The sequence below is a fragment of the Arachis hypogaea genome, chromosome 3 (assembly GCF_003086295.3).
Source record: "Arachis hypogaea cultivar Tifrunner chromosome 3, arahy.Tifrunner.gnm2.J5K5, whole genome shotgun sequence".
NCBI lineage: Eukaryota > Viridiplantae > Streptophyta > Magnoliopsida > Fabales > Fabaceae > Arachis > Arachis hypogaea.
In genome coordinates this window covers 135,475,476-135,488,182 of record NC_092038.1, presented here as the reverse complement: position 1 = coordinate 135,488,182, position 12,707 = coordinate 135,475,476, and the positions used below count along the sequence as shown (strand labels likewise).

General features: G+C 41.1%; 2 protein-coding genes across 2 annotated transcripts; one reads left to right on the top strand and one right to left on the bottom strand.

The window, feature by feature from the left end:
- Positions 1-3,452: 3,452 nt before the first annotated feature.
- LOC140183639 (uncharacterized) lies at positions 3,453-4,369 on the bottom strand. The gene is made up of 2 exons (XM_072232103.1): positions 3,978-4,369; positions 3,453-3,876 (listed from the first exon to the last, which is right to left on the bottom strand). Exons 1-2 carry the CDS (start codon positions 4,367-4,369, stop codon positions 3,453-3,455), a joined length of 816 nt encoding a protein of 271 aa, XP_072088204.1.
- Positions 4,370-10,294: 5,925 nt separating this feature from the next.
- Positions 10,295-12,173, top strand: LOC112734109 (methyltransferase FGSG_00040-like). Its single transcript, XM_025783315.3, has one exon. It carries the CDS (start codon positions 10,343-10,345, stop codon positions 11,933-11,935), a length of 1,593 nt encoding a protein of 530 aa, XP_025639100.1. The 5' UTR covers positions 10,295-10,342; the 3' UTR covers positions 11,936-12,173.
- The last annotated feature ends 534 nt before the right edge of the window (positions 12,174-12,707 follow it).

Genomic DNA, 12,707 nt, shown 5'->3' with positions numbered 1-12,707 from the left:
GTAATAACCCTCTTTTGGATTGGGCATTTTTAGCTTACTTGGTCCTGGACCATAGTATTGGACCAGGGTGTGAACAGTGCCCCTACTCGAGTCTGATCTCTTAGTTATGAGTTGGATTCGAGTATTAGTTGAACTCGGGTACATTCAAGTCGGAAAATCGATGTGATTTTAGTTTTAAAACCGACGTGATTTTGAATTTCTCAACCGTCGCATCTCAAACGTCGCGTCTGTTCGGGTCTTGCATTTACATGTGGGGGAGCAATTACATTGGTAACGGCGCGTTTCTTTAATGATAGCGTCGTTTTACTGTTATACCCCTAGTATGTTATAAATACTTTTCCCTCTCCTTTCTTTGTTTTCTTTTGTCTTCTCTTCGAAGTTTTCCTTCTTCTGTTTCCTTGTTCCCTTATTCAGACTCTTGGATTTTCTTTGGCGTTCTGTGACACCGCATTTGGGAATTCTGCCTCACTTTCTCTTGAAGGTTAGTTCTTTGCGCCCTCTTTTTAGTCTCATGGTGTTTTTTCGTCTCTGTTTGATATACTGTACGTCGGAGAGAGAGCGCGATGCCTTTGATGCGTTTCCATTATTCGTAGGGACTTTGAGGTTTTCGTACTTTACAAAAGATTATTTCTTTTGGCTATTTTACTTATTTTAGAAAACTGTTTTATCTCCAAGGGTTCTATTTTTTGATGGTTTATTTTTTCTTTGTAGGTTTTGTCGCTTTTGTATACGCTTTCTTATTACTGAAAAATGTCTTCCCGTATTCCCGAAACCCTCTTGCGATGGGTGGATACCCCTGTGCTTTCTGAGAATCCCTTAGTGGATACTATCTTTATTACTGAACTCCGCAAGCACCATAGAATCTGTAGTCTTGACGCCGATGAACCAAAATACGCACTAGTGGCCCCAGACCCTGAGGACCGGGTTTGCTGTGGGAGGATTAATGATTTTAACCCCCACTTCTTTTTTATGTACGACTATCTTTTCACCCGCTTGGGATTTTCTTTTCCTTTTTCCAATTTTGAAATGGAAGTTTTGTCCCACTGCCGAGTCGCTCCTACCCAACTCCACCCCAATTCCTAGGATTTTATGAAGATTTACCAACTTGTTAGCCAAGAGCTTGATTTCCAGATTTTTTTCAAAATCTTTTTCTATCTCTTCCACTTGACCAAGCCTTTTAGTGCTTCAAATAAACAAAACAAATAGCAGTGGGTGTCTTTTCGTGCTATTCAAGGTCGAAAAGCCTTTTCCATATTTGATGAATCCTTCCATGACTTCAAAAACTTTTTCTTTAAGGTCCAGGCTGTAGAAGGCCATCATCCTTTTTTCTTAAATGAGAACAACGAACCCTGATTTCCTCTGTACTGGTTGGAGACCTCCCCCGTTGATAAATATAGCCTAGATGAGTTGGATGAGGTAGAGGAGGCCATTGTTGGTTTTTTTCGAGAGGCTTGGGGGCGGGCTCCAAACTTGGATACTAAGAAATTCCTTCTTGGCTCTCCGAGTTTCATGCAAACCGAGCTAGGTAGTATTTCTTTTGTTTGTAGCTATTGCTTGTAACTTCTAGTTTATGTGCCTATTTCCGACTTGCATAATAATGAACTTTCTATCTCTTTTTTAGAAATGGTGAAAAGCGGATCAAGAGCGGCCTACCAGAAGGTGCAGGAAGCAAAGAGGAATGTCCACGCCCGAGCTGCTGCACAGGAAGTCGGAGCTTCTTCTACTCCTCCTCTTCATAGGTCTAGTTCGGGGACTTCTTCAGCCAGACCGATTTTGGTAAATCATGTTCCTCCTCCTCCTCCTTCTCCTCCTACTTCTACCCCCTTAGTTCAACCTTCCCCCGAGCCTGAGAGGAAGAAACGTAAGACCTCGGAAACCTGTTCCTCCCAACTTGGGGATGCTAGTTTCGATGGTACCAAGTTTACTTGGAAGCACATTCTTCCATACACACATTGCTATGGATGATGCTGCTATCCGAAATCATCTCAATATCTTAATCTGGGGGGAAATTTGAACTGCTGGGGTTTGCACCTCCCTTCTTGATATTTTGGACAAAACTCTCTTGAGTTATTCTCAAAAATCCATAGAGGACCTTCAGGGGAGGATTGTCCTGTATCAGGAAGAGGAGAAGAAGCTGCAGGAAGAGAATATCTGGCTCAAAGATGAGCTTGCTCAATTCAAAGAGAGGGAGAAAAAATTAATGGCCCAATGTGCTTTGGCTGAGGGGATGAAGAGTAAGGCTGAGGAAAATTATGTGAGGGTTTTTTTGATAATATTGATTTGAAGAAGCAACTGGAGTTGAATCGGGAGGCCTATCAGGACCGGGAGGATTCCATTATTGAGAGCTCTAAAGAGACGTGGAGGGTGTTCAAGGAACAAGTCGGAGTCATCGGTCCTGACTTGGATCTCTCATCCTTCTATCCCGACAAAGTGGTCGTTAATGGGGAGATTGTCTCTCCTCCTCGCCCTGAGACCGATTCCGAGTTGAAGACGTGGACAGCGTATTATTGAATCTCCTTCACGCGAGGTTGAACAAATGGAATGGTTCCTGCCGAGCTCTTCTTCTCAACTTGGCGAAGCTCCAACCTCTGCCGCCGAAGGGACCCTTCCAACCCCTCCGACTCCTGTGGCCGAAGTTCAGACCTCCCTTCCTGGTGACGACTCTATTCCCGCTCCTGATCCTGAAAAAGCTATTTAAGGCCCGGCTTGTGAGTCCTTTTTGAACAATTTATTTTTATGTGTTTGTTTGGTGGTTCTTTGACTCCTGATCCTGTTTACTAGGATCATTAACAACTCTTCATTTTTTGGTGATCCTTTTAAATAGGGCCTTTTAACGAAGTAGTTTGTTTATTATCTACGTCATTGATGCTTTTGTCTGATAGAATTTCATAGCATGGTTAAGGCTTTTTGTGAAAAAACCCTTTACTGCTTTCCTGATAGAATTTCGTAGGATGGTTACTGGTTTTTGCATCCCTTTGTTTTTCCATTACTCTGTCCTTGTACATTCAAATTTTCTTTGTTTTATTGAATTGCTTTCGTAACTTAGGCTATTTTTGCGATTTATTTCATTTTACTCGGGCTTTCCGACTTATAAGTCATAAGCTATTTGGTTTCTGAGTTATCATGATCTTTTTGTAGCCTCTTTACTCCAATTTGTACCTCGTCGCTTTATCTCGCCAACCATGTAGGTTGGTCATCAGATTTTTGCATTTTTTTTAGCTTAAATCGGAGCGTATCATAGAATAATAATGGAATTTGTAATAAGAGATGAATACTTATTATTGAAGAGAAGAAAGTAACTTTACAAGGTTGCTTTAGTTACTAGAGGATTTGAGATTTCTAACCCCTAGCCTTCGCTTTGATGCCTCGTTAAAACCCCCTTCAGAAAAATCCTATTTGGGAAAAAACCATGAAGTTGGAAAAAAGAGTACATCAGGGAGAAAAGTTCACTTTTAGCTATAATATCTTCTCATATTACAAGCATGCCATGATCTGGGGAGCTCAACTCTATTTAGATCAGACACTTTGTAATATCCCTTTCCTAAGACTTCAATGACCTTGTAAGGCCTTTTCCAATTTGCAGCAAGCTTTCCCTGGCCTGACTTGTTTACTCCGATATCATGTCGAGTTAGGATCAAGTCATCCAAAGCGAAGTTTCTTCTAATGACTTTCTTGTTGTATCTGTTTGTCATTCTTTGCTTTAGTGCTGCTTCTCTTATCCGAGCTTGTTCTTGAACTTCTGGGAGTAGTTCTAGTTCCTCTTTGTGCGTTTGAACGTTACTGATTTCATCGTAGAATCTTACCCTTGTACTTTGCATGTTGACTTCAACTGGGATCATGGCTTCTACGCCATAAGCAAGTCGGAAGGGTGTTTCGCTAGTGGCAGACTAAGGTGTAGTCCGGTATGCCCATAAAACTTGAGGAAGCTCTTCAGCCCAAGCTCCCTTTGCCTCTTGAAGTCTCTACTTTAATCTTGCCAGTGTGACTTTCTTGGCTGCCTCTGCTTGCCCATTTGCCTATGGGTGCTCACCGAGGTGAACTGATGCTTGATCTTCATATTGGCTACCAGATTTCTGAACGTAGAGTCGGTAAATTGGGTACCATTGTCGGTGGTAATGGAGTGGGAAACTCCAAACCTTGCAATGATATTCTTGTAAGGGAACTTCCAACTCCTTTGCGCTGTAATAGTGGCCAAGGATTCTGCTTCGATCCACTTCGTGAAATAGTCCACTCTCACTATGAGATATTTTACCTGTCCAGGGGCCTGGGGAAAAGGTCCGAGTAGGTCCAATCCCCATTTTGTAAAAGGCCATGGAGAGGTGACACTAACAAGCTCTTCAGGGGGAGTGACATGGAAATTTGCGTGCATTTGGAAGCCGACACTTCTTGACGAAGTTGGTGGCGTCTTTCTGTAAGGTCGGCCAAAAGAACCCAGCTCGGATAACTTTTCTGGCTAAAGACCTTGCTCCCAGATGATTTCTGCAGATGCCATTATGTACTTCATCTAGGACTTCTTCCATCTTAGAAATCAGGACGCACTTCAGCAATGGTGTTGATATTCCCCTTTTATAGAGGATATTTTTCATCAAAGTATAATTTTGTACTTCTCTTCGGATTTTTTTTGCCTCTTTTTGCTCCTTAGATAGGATGTCGAATTTTAGGTATTCGACCAGGGGAGCCATCCATCCGAGGTATAGGCCGAAAACTTCTAAGATGTCTTGTCTGATTTCAATCTTCACAACTGAGGGCTCTTAGAGAGTTTCTTAAATCATACTTTTATTGTTCCCTCCCGGCTTAGTACTTGCTATCTTGGAAAGGGCGTCTGCTCTGCTATTAAGCTCCTGAGGTATATATCGGACCTCAATTTCTAGGAAGCGCTTGAGATGTTCCATGATTTTTCCTAAGTACCTTTTCATATTTGGATGTTTCGCCTGATACTTTCCATTGATTTGGGAGGTCACTACTTGAGAGTCACTAAAGACTGCAACTTTGGTTGCGCCGACTTCTTTAGCTAGCTTCAGCCCGACAATCAAGGGTTCGTATTCTGCCTGATTATTGGAGGCCGAAAACTCAAACTTCAGAGAGACCTCTATTTGGGTTTCTTCCTAATTGGCCAATATGATTCCCGCACCGCTTCCGACTTTATTGGATGAGCCGTCCACATACAACTCCCAATATGTAGATGTTTTCTCTTGGTCTCCTGTGTATTCTGCCGCGAAGTTGGTGAGGCATTGAGCTTTAATTGCTATCCGAGTTTCGTATCTCAGGTCGAACTCGAACAAATCTATAGCCCATTGAACCATTCTTCCTGCAATATCCGTTTTTTGAAGGATTTGCCTCATGGGTTGGTTCGTTCGTACCTTTATAGTATGAGCTTTGAAATAAGGCTGAAGTCTTCTGGACGCCACTATTAAGGCATACGCAAACTTCTCGAGCTTTTGATACCTTAACTCGGGGCGTTGTAAAACTTTGCTGGTAAAGTAAATAGGATGCTGCCCGTCCTCGTCTTCTCGTATGAGTGCTGATGCCGCAGCCTTCTCGGGGACAGCCAAGTACAAGACAAGTTCCTCTCTGATTTTGGGTCGGATAAGAACAGGGGGTTGGCCTAAAAACCTTTTGAACTCCTGAAAAGCTTCTTCGCATTCAGGAGTCCATTCAAACTGGCATCCTTTCCTTAGTAGAGGAAACAGTGGTAGGGATCTCAACGCTGATCCCGTTAGGAATATAGACAAAGCTGCAAGTCGGCCATTCAACTGCTGGACTTCCTTTAAACAAGTCGGGCTTTTCATTTCTAGGATCACTTTACACTTGTCGGGGTTAGCCTCTATTCCCCTTTGTGTTAACATGAATCCCATAAATTTTCCAACCTCTACTGCAAAGGTGCACTTTGCGGGATTCAATCTCATCCCATGCGCCCTTATGGTGTTGAAGACTGGTGAGAGGTCGGTCAGGAGGTTGGCCTCATCCTTGGTTTTTATTAACATGTTGTCCACATATACTTCCATTAAACTCCCCAGGCGAGGTGCAAACACCTTGTTCATCAACCTTTGGTATGTGACTCCTGCATTTTTTAACCCGAAGGGCATGACCACATAGCAGTAATTCGCCCTAGGTGTGATGAAAGATGTCTTCTCCTGGTCTGGTTTGTACATCGGGATTTGATTATATCCTGAGTATGCATCCATGAACGACAAGTATTGATACGACAAGCTGAAATCTACTAGGGTATCAATATTCGGAAGAGGATATGGGTCTTTTGGGCATGCTTTGTTGAGGTCGGTGTAATTGACACACATCCTCCACTTGCCGTTTTGTTTCTTGACTAGCACCACATTTGCTAGCCAGGCCAGGTACTTGACTTCTTTGATAAAACCTGCCTATATGAGGGCTTGCACTTGTTCTTCGACCACTTGAGCCTGTTCGGGACCAAGTTTTCGTCTTCTTTGTTGGACAGGTCGGGACCCCTGGCATGTCGGAAGCTTTCCAGGCGAAAAGGTCGGAATTTTCTTGTAGGAGCTTTGTCGGCTTCTGCTTCAAATCTTCTGCTAAATTGGCTCCTATGTTTTTTTCGTCTTCTTGCCCTATCTGAACTTCTTCAGTTTTCCCTCCGAGCTGTGTTCGCAATTCTTCTTTAGCTCGGACTCTTCCGAGTTCAATAGTGTTAACTTCTTTGCCTTTTCCTCTTAGGTTCAGGCTTTCGTTGTAATACTTTCTCGCCAGCTTCTGATCTCCTCTGATGGTGGCGATCTCCTCTGGCGTTGAAAACTTCATGCAAAGATAGGGGGTAGAAACCACTGCTCCAAGCCGATTTAGGGTTGTCCTGCCTATCAAGGCATTATAGGCAGAACCCACATCGACGACAATAAAGTCGATGCTTAGAGTCTTGGATCTCCCTCCCCTTCCAAAAGTTGTATGTAGGGGGATGAAACCTAATGGCTTAATTGGAGTATCCCCCAATCCGAAGAGAGTATCCGGGTAAGCCATTAACTCCTTCCCATCCAATCCCAGCTTGTCAAACGCTGGTTTGAACAGGATGTCTATCGAGCTCCCTTGGTCCACCAGAATTCTGTGTACATGAGCGTTGGCAAAAATTATTGTGATTACTACTGGGTCGTCATGCCCAGACGCAATACCTTCTCAGTCTTCCTTAGTGAATAAAATAGTGGGTTGGTCGGGACCTTGATTCCCGACTTGGTAAACTTCTTTCAAATGCCTTTTTCGAGATGACTTCGTCACTCTTCCTCCTGCGAAGCCTCCCGATATCATATGAATGTGACGTTTGGGGGTTTGCGGGAGCGGACTTCTTTGTCCGTGACTCTCGTTATCTCTTTTCCTTTTTCCACGATTGTCCGACCTTTTCATGAGATATCTGTCCAACCGACCTTCCATGGCTAGCTTTTCTATCATATTTTTTAGGTCGTAACAATCATTGGTGGAGTGCCCATACAGCTTATGGTACTCACAGTATTTGCTACGACTTTCCCCCTTTTATTCTTGATGGGTCGAGGGGGAGGTAGCTTTTCGGTGTGGTAAATTTCTCTGTATACGTCGACTAGGAAAACTCGCAGAGGAGTATATGAATGATATCTCTTGGGCCTTTCAGACCCGACTTCTTCTTTTTTTTCTTGGGCTCCCTCTCCTTTTCCTTTGATGGGTGAAAGTGCCCCGATCGCCAGCTTAGTTCCCACAATCTGGCATTTTTCTCCATGTTGATGTATTTTTCAGCTCTTTCTTGTACATCGCTCAAAAAGGTCGGATGTCTCTTAGAGATTGACTGAGAGAAAGGTCCTTCTCGAAGTCCATTGACAAGTCCCATTATTACTGCTTCAGTGGACAGGTTCTGAATTTCTAGGTACGCCTTGTTGAACCTTTCCATGTAGTCTCTCAGGGGTTCTCTGACTTCCTGTTTTACTCCCAGTACGCTAGCGCGTGCTTTACTTTGTCCTTCTGGATTGAAAACCTCATAAGGAACTTACACGAGAGGTCATCGAAGCTGGTGACCGACCTGGGAGGAAGGCTATCGAACCACTTCATCACTGCCTTTGTCAAAGTCGTTGGAAAGGCTTTGCAGCAGGTAACATCAGAGGCGTCGGCTAGATACATCCAACTTTTGAAGTTGCTGAGGTGGTACTTAGGGTTAGTAGTCCCGTCGTATAGATTCATGTCAGGGCTTTTAAAGTTTCTGGGTACTTTAGCCCTCATGATATCTTCGCTAAATGGATCCTCTCCCCCTAATGGGGTGTCCTCTCGGTCAGTATGATAGCCCCTATCTCGGAAGGTGGATTCCAGTCTTAAGAGATTTTTTTCGAGCTCTTTTCCTCGCTCGGCTTCCCTTCTGAGATGTCTCTCTACCTCGCGTTGTCGTTCCAACTCCTGCTCTAGTTGTTCCAGCCGTCTTTGGTGGCCATGTAGTAGTCCTATTAGGTCAGCAGAGTGTGGTGGCCCATCCTTTCCGAGCTGATGAACTTTAGAGGAAATCCTCTTTGATCCCTGGGTATTGGAGGGGCCTTCACCCTGCTGTCCCTCCGCTCCTTGTAGGGATATTATTGCTCTCTCGTTGTTGATCGCATCTTGATGCTCTTACTCAGACTCCGATGCGGTGTGTCCATCTTCTTGTTGGTCGTCTACCATCGCTGGTTGATCTTCTAGGTCCTCGACAACGGCGCCAATGCTCCCGGGCTTACCTAGAACCGGATGATTGGGCTTGTTTGTGAGGCCCAAGCATTCAAGGAAGGTGGTCACCGACTTGTCCTGCGTCAGAGAGCTACCGTCCTTGTTGTATGTTTTGAGAAATGGGGGGTGGTACCTGCAAAGACATTTCGATGCCTAAGTCAATGAGGGGGTAAGCAAGTTTAGAATATATCGGAACTTAGGTTTACATGAGTGTGTCAGTGTATTTATAGGTGATGATCTAATAACTACCGTTAGTGTAATTCCACTATTGAAGGTGGATAACCGTCCCTTTATCTTGGGGTTGTTGAGATATCTCTTCTAGAAGTCGGTGAAAGATTTTAGAGGGCAGTTGTTTATTTGAATAAGTGACCTCTGCCAGCTCATGTCGAATCCGACCTCTTTAAGAAGGTCGGAAAAATCAGTAATGACCCTTTTTTAGATTGGGCCTTTTTGACTTACTTAGTTCTGGACTATAGTATTGGACCAGAATATGAACAGGCTTAAGTTAAAAAAGGAAGACAAAATTTTAATTTTTTTCATAATAACCTTAAAATTTAAATTTTAATTGATGTTTAACCTCATTTAAAAATATAATTTATAGTAACCAAATACTAATTAATTAAGTAATAATAGAATTTACTAATTTTAAAATTAATCAAATCAAACTAAATTACTTAATGATAAAAAGTTTTCTACTAATTACAAAAGTTTAACTACTAAAAACATCAACAATATAATTGAGGTCAGGAATAAAAAACGATTTAAGAATAGAGGTACCAACAATTGTAAAAAGGTTGGGGGATGCAATCTCCAGACTATTTTTTTTTTATTAGGCACGGGGCTAAGGGCCCAAAACAAAAAAAAAATCCAGTTAACGAAGCAAATTGCTGAACCTTCCTAAAGTTGACAAAAGTTAACGAAAATATCCAGTTTTACTAACTATAATAAAAGAATTATTAATAAAGGAAAATATAGTTGTAATAATTATTTTGCTTCCTCTCAGCATGTTACAAATCTGTACAACATTGTCAAATAATGGCTATAAACATAATTCTTCTAAGCATTTTGAAGAATGCCTAGTTGCACTGTTATGCAAACTAAAAATTAAGCAATATATAAATAAAAATTTACTTATAATTATTTTTATGTAAAGTTAATAGTAAAAAATTATAAGATATTTTAATAAATTTGTCTAATTATCATAGATCAGTTATTGACTATTAATTTATATGAAAATTACAGGTGAATTGTAAAAAATTCAACCTATTTTTCTATTAGTCATGAACATATATACATATATATATATAATTTTTGATATAAAACTATATCAAATATTTTCTATCTTAAAAAGTATAATTTACAATTCTAACAAATTAGACTATCCTAATAAAAATATATATGAAAGTATTCTTGGAGTATCGTATTTATACTTAAATTATAAAAATATTGTTAATATAATATTTTTATATATATTTAAATTATCCATTCATACGAGTCTTCACCTATATTTTATTTAAATAAATAAAAAAAATTGATGAGAAGGAAAAAAAAAAAGGCCACAAGATATAATTTAAAATAAATAATGCGACCGTTACACAAACTTTTGAAATTGGAAAAAAGAAGCTCCATTTGAGAAGAGGTCAAAGACAACACAAAGGCAGAGCAAGAAATGGCGGAAGAGGAGTACATTCAGCAACTGAGGTCCAAAGCAGCAGAGCTTTTCCTCAGAGAAGAATGGAATGACTCCATTGACGTCTACTCCAACCTCATCTCTCACTGCACCCACCACCAACAACAACTCTCTCTTCATCATCCAAATCACCTCCAAAAGCTTCACAAATCACTCTGCATTGCCCTCTGCAACCGCGCCGAAGCCAGGTCTCGCCTTCGCGACTTCCATTGCGCCTTGCAAGACTGCGATCGCGCATTGCAGATCGATGCATCGCATTTCAAGACCCTGCTATGCAAAGGTAAGATCCTGCTCTGCCTCAATAGGTACTCGATGGCGCTTGAATGTTTTAAAGCAGCTTTGCTTGATTCCCAAGCTGCTGGGAACTCCGAAACCCTAATTGGGTATGTTGACAAGTGCAAAAAGTTTGAGTTTTTAGCCAGGACAGGGTCCTTGGACCTCTCCGATTGGGTTTCGAATGGGTTTCACGGGAAGCCTCCGGAGCTTGCAGAGTACATTGGTGCGGTGGAGATCAGGAAATCAGATATCAGCGGCCGCGGCCTTTTCGCAACCAAGAACATTGATGCAGGGTCGTTGATCTTGGTCACCAGGGCAATTGTAATGGAGAGGAGTATATTGGCAGGTAAGGATTTAAGCGAGGATGCGCAGTTAGCAATGTGGAAGAATTTCATTCAAAAAGTTTCTGAATTTGCAAGGAAATGTTACAAAACCCGGGATTTGATTGGTATGTTGTCAATTGGGGAAGATGAGGAAGAACTTGAGATTCCTGATATAGATTTGTTTAGGCCTGAGAATGTTGGGAACATGGATTCATGTGAAATGATTGATATGGAGAAGTTGCTGGCCATTTTGGATGTGAATTCACTCACAGAGGATGCTGTTTCGGCCAATGTGTTGAGGAAGAACAATGATTCCTATGGTGTTGGATTGTGGCTATTACCTTCCTTCATCAACCATTCATGCTGTCCAAATTCGCGGCGACTGCATGTTGGGGACTACTTAATAGTTCATGCTTCTAAGGATATGAAGGCCGGAGAAGAGATCACTTTTGCCTATTTAGATCCGCTTAGTCCTCTGAGCAAGCGAAGGGAGATGTCGATGACTTGGGGGATTCAATGCAAGTGTAAGAGGTGTAGATTTGAAAACGAGGTTTTCGCCAAACAAGAGATTAAAGAGATTGAGATTGGACTTGAAAGAGGGATGGATGTTGGTGGTGTGGTTTATAAATTGGAGGAACACATGAAGAGATTGAAGGTTAGGGGAAAAGAGAAGGCCTATTTGAGAGCTTCATTTTGGTCTGCTTATTGTGAGGCTTATAGGTCTGATAGGTCTATGAAGAGGTGGGGAAGGCGCATTCCAGCCATGGATGCCGTGGTGGATAGCGTGGTTGATGTGGTGGGAGGTGATCATAGGCTGCTTAAGATCATGGTGGAGGAGTTGAAGAAAAATGGTGGCGGTGGCAGCGGCCTTGTGGGGATGGAAAAAGCTTTAAAGCTAGCAAGAGATGTGTATGGGAAGGTAGTGAAAAAGCAAGCAATGAAGACACTTGTTGAGTTTTGCATTGGTGATTGAACTGGGATGAATACATTTTCTATGTCAGCTACCAGTTGCTATAGATTTTCTCTATTTGTTTTCTTTCTCATGGTTTTGGTGGTTGTTTATAATCATGAGCAACTTAAGTTGTCATGGCTAATACCAATGTTATGAAACTACGAATTTCAATTTTATTCAAAACTCTTGATCTTGTTTCTGCTCGTGTAATAGGTTTTGTATTCTCATTACTATGAAATTTGTCATTTGATTAGCATAATAGCATTATATGTTATTTTTTATTTTGTTCACTGGTTCTATACAATATACACTATACACAGAGGGATGATATTTTCAAGGTGTGGCCTGTCATATAAAAGTTATGTTTGATCAGGTGTTGACATTGGTTTATTTGTAACTTGCTTATCATGTAGATTGAAGGTTTGTTTTTGATACAATGTTAACCTTTCTTTCCCCTCACACCTATATTAGTGATCTGAAGAAAGAGAAGTGGTCAGAGATTGTGTGTTGTGGTGCATATGTATTGGTAGGGTGCATATTTATTTTCTATTCACATGTTTTAAATATAATATATAATTGATTAATATTTAAACTTTGTCTTTAAAAAATTATGCATTTTAATTTAATTTTTAAAAGATAATAACGTAAGTCAAAAAATTTTTTTATTAATTTTTCCTCATATTATGGTTAAAGTGTTACTTAATATGTTAAGAATATGATATAGGATACGTTTCAGGTATTTCAGTGTATTTTATTGGAGTACTGGTATGTCATGTATGAAATGTAGCTTAAA